The sequence below is a fragment of the Etheostoma spectabile genome, chromosome 8, assembly GCF_008692095.1.
Source record: "Etheostoma spectabile isolate EspeVRDwgs_2016 chromosome 8, UIUC_Espe_1.0, whole genome shotgun sequence".
Taxonomy (NCBI): Eukaryota; Metazoa; Chordata; class Actinopteri; order Perciformes; family Percidae; genus Etheostoma; species Etheostoma spectabile.
The window spans coordinates 13,939,168-13,950,014 of NC_045740.1; the positions used below are offsets into that span (position 1 = coordinate 13,939,168).

Here is a 10,847-nt window from a genome sequence, read left to right on the forward strand (position 1 = left end):
GGGCTATGCAAAAAACCCGGAGCGTTCTATGAAATGACCCTTTAAAAAATAATAATCTCTCGATCACGCAAATTTGATCGTGGGAAGTCAAAATCGTGATCGCGATTAAAATTTGTTTAATTGTGCAGCCCTAATAGCAGTGCTCTTACAAAAGTAATAATCATATTGTCTGTATCTTTTCTAAAAAAAAATTGTTCTTAGACTTGATGAAGCTAAAGAAGACTCAAAATTCTAAGAAGAAAGCTGTAGAAAACAAGAACAAGACAAAACACATGGGTTCAGTACAGACTCCTGGTCTTTGTCTTGACTTCCATCCAACAGTAAGTTCACAGAAATCAAATAGATCCTGGGATGATTTTAACTGAGCGTAGTACTCATGCTAAAATCTTAGTTTTGTAGGGAATTTTTTTTTGCCTAACTTCCTTCTTCCAAAGTTTAACTTTTAACAAATTAACTTTTTTCTGGTTGTGTCTTTCTCCAACTTTGACTATGACATAAAAGAAAAACCTTGCATGATTCTCCTGGTTTGCTCTTTTCCCGTAGGATTCCAGTATGTATCTGGTTGGCACATGGGAGGGCCTCATCCAAAAGTGCTCCGTCTCCAACAGTTGCAATGTTCTGGAGACTTACCAAAATCACTTTGTAAGTCCTTTTGGATAAAACCATTGAGTCTGTAATATTTGAAATGTGCAAACGCGCACACAGGAAATTACTTTATTTCCCAATACCCAATACCTATGGTAAGTGTGTTTGACAGTATAATGTGTATAACACCAAAGAGTAGGGCCCTGTTTTTCAATGGTGGAGTAGTGAAAGAGCAAGCTAACTTTAGTATTACCCCAGCTTTTCAGTGTCATTTATGATGCTTGGACTTCAAACCAACATGTAGACCAAATCTGCAGTTTAGCACAACTAGTTTAAGTTACTGTTCCGGCTTGCAGACTCATCTCATCACCAGAAAAATCTGTGGGAAGAAATACTTTGTTCCCATATCCCTGGATAACATATAGTCAATAACAGAAAATGTGATATGCTACCCATTTACTACAAGTTAATTCACCGTATTACTGTTATTGAAACAATATTGGTAATTTCAGCATGTTCATTCTATATCCGCTTTCTTGCTCTCCCTCAGTGCCCTGTGAACAGCATTAAATGGTCGCCATTCAGTCCAGATGTGTTCCTGAGCTGCTCCTCTGACTGGACCATCCAGCTGTGGAAGCAAGAATGCCTTACCCCTGTGTTGAGCTTTACATCCGCCCAGAGGGCCGTGTATGCCATCAGGTGGTCCCCAAACTGGTCCACAATATTTGCAGCCATTAATGGACTGCAGGTTGAGATCTGGGACCTGAATTTAAGCATGTGAGTCAGGCTGACAGATATTTCTGTATTCATAGAGCTCTGTCTAGTTTACTTTCTTACTAACTGATTTGAAACATTAGCCTGAAAGGATCTGGTGTCCACTAAAGACATGCATCCCTTTTAAGCCTGCATCCAACCATTGTGCACAAGGCTGCACCTGGTGTGACGATGACATCCGTGCTGTTTGCCAGAGGGACAGACTGTGTCTTGGTAGGGGACAGTGAAGGCCAAGTGACTGTCTACCAGCTCAAAAACCTCAGTGTTGGACAAGGCAAGCAGGTAAAATTGAGGTGGTCTGTGTGATTTTCTCGTCTCGATATGCTACATGTTGCACATGCATATTTTTCCATCATTTTTTTGTATTAATATTATTAATCTTCTTAATATCAAGGGAGGTGGTTTGCAGAGCTTACAAGTTGCTTTACAAACAAGTTTCCACAGAAAGGATATAAGGAACAGTTATTCAGAAAGGTCTTGATGTTACAGAGAGATTAAGCAATTTTTCTTTTTGGTGACTAAAGCTGCCAACACATGATCCGCGAGGTAGGGCGCAGAGCAAAGAGGCAAAGCGCAGCACAGGAACGTCCTGGAATTGGTTGCGCCCACAGTTTTGCCTTGAAAGGTCAGCAGCAACTAGGTCAAAGTTGAAATAATTTGAACTTTGAGCACAGCTCACGGCGGCAATTCCAAGCGATGCGCGACACCAAGGGAAGGGCTGCACTGCAGTTTGGCGGCCCCGCTCTCCCCACAGGAAAATAATGGAACGGCCAGCACAGAGCAGTTTTACCGCAGATCATGTGTGGGCGGCTTTAGCATTTTTTTTAAATTTCCGGGTGTCTGAAGCATAATTGGAACCGGATTTCCAGGAAAGCAAAGATAAGACTCAAGATAGTAATTTTCTACCAAATTTGAGAAAATGTGAGAAAAGGAATACACCGAAACAAATCACAAAAGTCAGTCAGTGTAGGGTAAAACATTTTGTACACTGTACACAGGTCAAACTGTCTCTTCTCTTTGTTTAAGGTGGACAGCTTGGAAGACATCATTGGCTCCGCAGTTCCCAGGTATCTTTAGAAACTGCAACTTTTAAACTGCAATGTGAAAGTTTTAATCCATCCAAAAAGATCAGACTGTACACTTGTAATAACGCTGGCCTTTTGTTTATTCAAGAACCACTTTACATTTGTTGTATCTTATCATATGTGAATTTTATTACAGCAGTTTAATTATTGCCAGTTATTTTGGAATTTGAAAAAAGTCTAGAAAAGCATCTGTTAAAGTTTAAATGAAATAAATGTTACATTCCATGTAGTTTATGTCTTTATTAACAAAACGACAGAAAACTGGTGGAAAATAACTACAAAAAATGCAACAAATTAGGATAAGACAAAATACATCATATGAGCTTTACTGTACATTTCAAAAATGTTTTGCGAGGGAAGTAAAAAGACCTTTAGAGATTTATAGATACTTTCACTTCAAAACAACTAGTTGAGTAAGTAAAATGTAACCCTTACATAATGTATCATGTTTATAATTTAGTCTAAAAGATTTTTGTTTGTGGACAGTCTTCAAATAGATGCAGAGCTTTTCACTGTGGTATTAAAAAGTTACATTCAAATTGAACATTAAAAAAGAAGAGATTTTTTTCTTTTTTTGTACACTAAAAATAAACTGCTGAAAATTCAGTTGAGATCTGAAGACAAAATTGTGATGACAAGGTTACTGTACTTCTGGACTTCTTATTTAAGACCGATGGAGACCTCTACTGGCCAATCAGGTTTATGGATGTTTAAAGAAAAGTGATTCAAACTGAAAAGCATTGAGTCTGTGAGAGCGTTGTGCATCATATGTGCTTTTATTCAAAGCCACTGGTGGACTGGTTTTTCTATAATAAATGAAAAAGAATATACTGCGATATTATATCATACAATAGTTAAATAAAGACTAAAATTAAATCTTGATTTGAAAACCCATTTCTAATCTTTACTTATACATTATAGTATATACCAATGTGGAGATAAACATCAGAAATATGATTAGAGTGAGTAGTTTAGAACAAACTGACTATAAAAAATCAGATTTTAACAACAACAAAAAATACACTTAAAACATTCAAATTAAAAGTACATATCAAGCATTACTTTTACGCCAAACTAGTTTTGGTAGACAGTTAAGGCATATTAGTTTTTCCCAATATTTATAATAATGTAGTTATATTGTAGGATTAACTATTGAATGCCAGATTTTAGGAGTAAACATCAGAGTTGAGCTGTGTGCAGAAACCAAGAATGCGTCAGCTAACACAGTTATTCTGGATGACATTGCTTTCTTTCATTCACACACTGGCTCGGACAAATTGCATCACGCTCCCTGGACCAGCTGGTATGTCTATAGATGACAAACTCCATTGCGAAAAGTTGTGGACACTTGCCTTAACAAGAGTTTCATTAGAGGGAATTGATGTGCCAAAATACATGGGTAATAGTGAAACTATTGTCTCATGTGCAACAATTTCCTGATTTCAGATTTCAAATGATCTGAGCTTACACACTGCTGCAACTGGTTTACAATATTAAATCAGAATTCTTGTAAATGTACTGTATTTATATAGCGCTTTTCTAGCGAAAGGTTTTTGTTGTAAACAAATTCAACCAAAGCGCTTTTTGGTTACTGTTGATCATCGTATAAAGCCCGCCCTGACAATTTGATTGGTCTGAACAGCTCTGGTTCGAGCATAGTTCCTCCGTAACGAGTCAAGTCAAGACCAAACTTACCGACCTCAAATGTTGTGGGCGGGGCTAAGTTCGTCTGGCATCCAGGCTAATAAAACCCTTATACTATAGGATAGACAAAGCTAAGAACAAGGCAGCGTAAACTAATTTTACAAATCAGCAACAGAAGATTTTTGGCAAGATCAGTGTCTTTAACTCCAATTCAAAGTTTTAGCATATGTTCAAAGGTTAAACGTCTGTTACAGCTAACAAACCAATATAAACTTCCTTTTTGTTAATGTGTATGGCCTGCATTTGCTGACAGTGTAATTTCACAATGAGTGTTCCCCAGCAGGGCAAGGATTCACATGAGTTATAGTAAAACGCAGTGATGACCCAAATGGCTGTTATATTTTTACCCAGCTGTGATCTATGACTGTGAAAGGTCACATATCCTCCCACAGAACTGCTTAAGTAAGCTTCAGTGCCTGTTTAGAATTAAAGCACAGTGAGCAACATTAGGGATGGGAAGATATAAATCCCATGATGACCCGTCACAGACAGAGCATGTGATTGTTGCTGAGATTTACACATGGAAAATCATCTGTGCATGCTATTTTAAAAGTGAATGAGGAAAAATGAGAATTATGCAACAAAAAAGGCAAACTATTTTAATACTTACAGATCTTAGATTGCAACACGACACTTTCTATTTTTACCTTTTCCTTGCTAAAGTTGTGTTTGAATTTTGAGCAGTGGGCCGTAAAGGATGTGAGTACAGTTTAGTGTTATCTGGTTTAGGTTTACATCCTTTTTTACATCCAATGAATTGCTTTGGTTGTACTTTTGTGTTTCAAGCACAGTGGGAAGTGAACCTGGATTTGAAAGGGACATTTCACATTTAGTCTTATAGTTTTTAAACCCAATAGACTTGAGTGAATTTCCATTATACACAGAAAATACCCACTGCTGTGCTGAAAGGCTGTAATATTATAAGTAAAAGATGTTAGATGGGCACCCAGATAGCTCAGTTGGTAAAGCGGGTGCCCATGTATAGAGGTTTACTCCTCAATGCAGCCGGCCCGGGTTCGAAACCGGCCTGCAGCCCTCTGCTGCATGTCACTCCCCCTCTCTCTCTCCTTTCGTATCTTCATCTGTCCTGTCAGATTAAAGGCCTAAAAATGCCCAAAAAAATAATCTTAAAAAAAAAAAAAAAGATGTTAGATGATTTAGGTTATATGTGGATGGTGTCTGGACCTTGGGAATCGTAGTTTGACAAACAATCATAACACAAGGTCCACTTACAAATTACTGAATGAAGTTTCTGTAGTTGTCATCACTTGGCCTAACCTTTGGTTATATGTTACATGTAGCAAAAGTTAGTTAGTGGACCTTTAGGTAAGATTATTTCTTCCATTTTTATCAGAAAATACAGATGGTATTTTGTTGGCTGGTTAATCATTTGTGTATCAGTAGATTAGTAAGAATACAGTCGGCAGTCATGTAAATTAGTATTTTTAATTGCAGAGCTGTCCTTGACTGCAGGAACTGTCTTAAAGACCAGCTGTCCTGACCTGAGATCAGGTGTTTCCTCTTCAAGTATTGTACTTAAGTACAAATTTGAGGTACTTGTACTTTACTTGATCCTATTCTTTTCATGCCACTTTCTCCTTCTACTCCACTACATTTCAGAGAGAAATATTGTAGTTTTTACTCCACTACATTCATCTGAAAGCTTAAGTTAATAGTCACAGTACTTTACATTTAAGGATTTTTTTCACACATACCACACTTATAAAACACAATGCTTTGTTATAAATCAAACTTACCCATCAATAAAATGGTCTACAAGTCCAGCTGAAATAATTCACTGATTAAACACTTGGTTGATTGACAGAACTGTTTTGATCGTTACCAGTTTCTAAAATGTGAGGATTTTTTTTGCATTAAGTACTTTTACTTTAAATACTTTAGGTACACTTTCCTGATGATACTTTTTCTTAAGTAACATTTTCAATGCAGGAATATTACTTGTAACAGAGTAGTTTTTACAGTGTGGTTTTGGTACTTTTAGTAAAGTAAAGGATCTGAACACTCCTTCCTCCAATGTTCCTCTAAACATTCCACTTCAGGGTTATGTTGGGTACCGAAACCAGACCAAGACCGGATTAGAACGCAAATTTCGGTTCCTCATTTTGGTTTCACTTTTTTTTTTTTACTTGTTAATAGTGTAATTGTTATTTAGTGTTAAATTATTTTAGTTGCGTGTAAGGTGACTTAGGTTTACGTATTTTATATTTAAGTACTTTAAAATGTTAATATATTGTTAAATTTAAATATTTTTCAATTTTAAAAAAACTCTATTACAGAGCCTTTCTTGTCATTGTCATTTTTCAGTTTTTTAAGAATCGGTTTAGGAATCTGAATTGTTTTCAAAGTACCGCTTCGGCATCGGAATCGTGAACATCCAAACGATACCCAACCCCATTCACAGCTCCAGTCCGGACAGGCTCCAACACCAACCCTTGGCCCTTGATCATTTCAGGCAGTGGCACCCACCGGGCCAGGCTGTGGAATGCACTGCCTCCAAAATCAGGGTAGCAGCTGTCGCCATGGTCCCGCTACACGTTCTGCGGTGCCATGTTCATCTGCTACACTCTGCGTTGCCCAGCTACGTCCTGCTGTGCCTTGTATGCCCCAGTGCCTGCATGCCATGAACTACACAAAGAACTGCTACAACACATTTTTTTCTATTTTGTTATTTCCACTAACCCCAACCGGCCCGTCAGACGCCCCTACCAAGAGCCTGGGTCGTCCGAGGTTTCTGCCTAAAAGAAGTTTTTCCTCGCCACTGTCGCACTGTTGCTTGCTCTGGAGGAGACTACTAGAACTGTTGGGTCCTTGTAAATTCTGGAGTGTGTTCTACCTACTCTATCTGTAAATTGTCTTGAGATAACCCTTGTTATGAATTGATACTATAAATAAAATTGAATTGAATTGAATTTAACTGCCCCTTCTTTTTTTTTAAAGCAGTTGAAGACTTTGTTATTCAAATAGGCTCTTAGTTAGATTGGGCTTTTTATGATTTTGTGTAGCTGTGTTTTCCTTTGTATTCTTATGTCTTTCATTATGGTATTTCACTTATTGTAAGCACTTTGTGATTTTTATCTGTGAAAAGTGCTATACACGTTCTTACTTACACTACTTACTTACATACTTACTTTCTTTATTTCTAACTTTCTTTATTTCTAACTTTCTTTATTTCTAACTTACCTTCTTACTTAACTTCTTACTTACTTCTTAATCGGCTGGATTACTGTAATGCACTTTATATGGGCTAGCGGGTCCTCCATTGCTCGTCTTCAGCTGTGTACAAAATGCTGCTGCACGTCTTTTAACAGGCACTAGCAAGTAGGACACTTTCACCTATTTTAGCTTCACTCCACTGGCTGCCCGTCAATTTTAGGATTCATTTTAAAATTCTTTTAATTGCTTTTAAAGCCTTGAATGGCCTTGCCCCCCCTTACCTCTCGAGCTGCTGCACCCCTTCAACCCTAGCCGATCTCTCAGGTCGCTGACCAGCTGCTCCTGACGGTGCTCAAGCTAGGCTTACTCAGGGGGGACCGTGCGTTTGCCGTCGCAGCTCCAAACTTTGGAATGGGCTGCCTCTGCACATTAGACAGGCCTCCTCCTGTCTCATTTTAAAACTCTTCTTAAAACCCACCTCTTTTCTTTGGCTTTTAACACCAGGTAGAGTGATGATTTATGTGTATACCTTTACCACATGCCGCTAGTGCATTTTGTTGTTTTTATTTTATTATACCTTATTATATTGTGCTTTTATTGTGTTTTTATCTTTTATTCTGTATGATCATGTTGTGCAGCACTTTGGAAACCTTGTGTTTGTTAAAATTGTGCTATATAAATAAAGTGGATTGGATTGGATTGATACTTACTTACTTACTTACTTACCCACTCACTCACTTTACTCACTCACTCACTCACTTACTGTGCTGCTGCTGTTCATGTCACTAAACTGACTATTATATTTCCAACAGCAGCAGCCTCGGACTGGACTTTTCTTCCTAAATGTTGGACTGCACCTTTAACCCGCTGCACGCGCGTAGTGGTTGTGTTTGGCCAATTAGTATGTAGGTGGAGCACAAAAACAGACAGACAGGCACGGGTTTTTTTTCCCCAGTTCCTGGACGCGGAGGAAAACGTGTCAAGTGTCCTCCCGTTGCAAGAAGTAAGTCGCAGCCAGGCGGTTGAGAAGTCCGATGTGTTGGAGGAAGATTTCCCGATGATTGAAGTATCGATACCGTCTCTGGAGAGGGAAGTGGATGAGTCGGGAAGTGCAGAAAGGTGAGGAGGACGCTGTTTAAATCTTTTGTCAGTCTAACTTTTTTTCTTTGTCGGCAGCGTATAAACACTCTAACGTATTATCCCTCCATAATCACTTTGGCTGTGTTATTATAAGTTACTGCATGGCTATAGTTTGGTTTTAACGGTGAGCTGCGACACAGGTGACCAGGTAACCTGCAGCAGAGTGAACGTGCGTTGAGCTCGGGCTTTCTCCGGGTTTTCTCCAGAGGTGCAAGAAATCAAACTATCAATGTAACAATAGAGTCTTGCTTTTGAACTTTGCTTTAAAAAAAGTAATAGTGCTGGAAGAAGTAACTGCACTATGAGGATAATTATACTTTACTTATAGGCTATTTCCATTTTCTGCTACTTTAGACCATACTTCTATTTCACTAACATTCAAATGGAAAAAAGCTTCCCAACCGAATATTAATGGTTAAAATCAGCTCCATCTTTACCAGCTGCAACATGAAAGTGATGAACACATGAATGCATCAATAATTTTATCCAACATAATATACTGTAGCCTAATTGTTTTGAAATGGGTAATTCTGCAAATGAGTCTTTAGATATATTTTGATAATATTTTTAGTACTTTTACATCTAACAAGTATTCTTCACTGTAGTAGTACTACGTACAAGATCTGAGTACTTATTTCACCACTGCACATATTATCTATGTGAAAATAGCAAACCTGTGTGTGTGTGGTGTGTGTGTTGGTGTGTGTGTGGTTGTGTGTGTGTGTGGGTGTAATACTCATAAGGTGTCTGTAAAGTACAGAAGCATTGGCAGCAAAATGTCTTCAAGAAGTAATGTGCTCATTTTGCAGAATGGCCCTGTCACGTGTATGGTGGTCGAAGTATTCTTTAACCCAAGTAAAAGTAACAATAGTACTCCATCACAGGTAAAGTCCTGCATTTAAAGTCTTACATCACGGGTCTTCAACAGGGGTCGGTACTGCATGGGGGTCGCGAAAGTTTTGGTTGATTAGACTTTTTTTTAATTCCCCCCCCCCCCCCGCCGCAATTTTTTCCACTAATTGAAATGTCTTTAAATACACATTAACATGAATTCAACACACTGTAGTAAACAGATAAATGAGGCAGAAGATGTCTTTCAGTCATCAATGCACACATGGCACTATAGGACCAGTTTGATATACCACAATTTTATACAATATATATAATTAGGGGGTCCCCGCTCCATCTCGCCCATCAGTTTGGGGGTCCTTGGCCTGGAAAACGTTGAAGACCCTGTCTTACTAATTGAAAGTACAGAAGTATTATCAGCAAAATGTACCTAACGGAAAAACGGCCATGAGATTTTTGTTGTCTCACAAGATGGAAATAATTATGAAAAGTATTGCAAAACTGTATTTCAGTAAATTACTCATGCATTTAAGGACCAAGTAACATTTGTCATAAAGTTTGTGTACCTGGAAGAAGCTTTTCTGTAGTTGGACATGTTATCGTAATTTGCTCCTGTGCAAACATGATTAGTGCAGAAAGCTGTAAAGTAGTGGTGACATTATACTGCTGTACATGTTGCCTCCTCTCCTCTGAGCGCACACACACACACTCACACTCTGACACACTACTCTACATGGGAAGACTCATTAAACAGGAAAAGGGTAAATAAACAGAAGTGGCGTCTCAGTTTAATAACTGTTTGACTAAATTTCTCTGTGTTGATAGTTATTGGCGGTATATAAATCGTTAAATACAGCAAGCTGAAATGAAACTAGTCAGACCTCCAGAGAACAGTCACCCAGGTATTCATTGTGATCAATCTCATTCACGCCTACATTATTAATTGTTAAAAATAAAATGACCCAAGCCTGGGAACATTTTTATCACCTCAGTCTGAGAGCACAGGCGTTGGACTCAATTACTTTTGGTTTCATTACTGATAAGCAAGTGGTAAATGTGAAGGGCATCCTGCAGTTTGTTCTGAACACATGTCAAACATTCAGTTTCTACCCAGCAGCAGAATTTTCTTTTCATTAGTTTTAATTTATTAAATAAAACATTATTTTGCCATCCAATTCATTCACCTTTTAAGAGGACAACATGAAGTACACCTGATATTCTCCACACTGCAGTCATCTGAAGAGGTTAGGAGTTTTGATCGAACATCTGTTGCAAGAAAAGGGAAACTCAGATTAGTAATTTAGACATCTATCTAAAATTGCTTTGTGCTTTAAAAGAATTGTTCAAATCTTTCAGCCCATGTACAGTTCGGTGATTCCACAGCGCAAGCTGCTGAAATTTTGACGTGTATAAGTGTTAAGTTTGCAGAACTGATGTTCTTCCCATGTGCCTGGGGAAATACGTATTATTTTAACCTTTTGTCAAGCAAATGTGTTTGTATTGTATATTTCTATGTCAAACCAAATCTGCTCTCAA

The 10,847-nt window shown here is 38.1% G+C and overlaps 1 protein-coding gene across 1 annotated transcript in view; it reads left to right on the plus strand.

Moving 5' to 3' along the window:
* LOC116694279 (WD repeat-containing protein 78) overlaps positions 1–2,652 on the plus strand; it is a gene marked incomplete at its 5' end in the record, with an annotated part of 8,693 nt that extends 6,041 nt beyond the window's left edge. The window contains 5 exon segments of the mRNA XM_032523904.1: positions 202–320; positions 544–642; positions 1,136–1,362; positions 1,488–1,641; positions 2,386–2,652. Of these exon segments, the coding sequence (XP_032379795.1) occupies positions 202–320; positions 544–642; positions 1,136–1,362; positions 1,488–1,641; positions 2,386–2,436 (650 nt within the window). The 3' untranslated portion in view covers positions 2,437–2,652.
* Between the last annotated feature and the right edge of the window lie 8,195 nt (positions 2,653–10,847).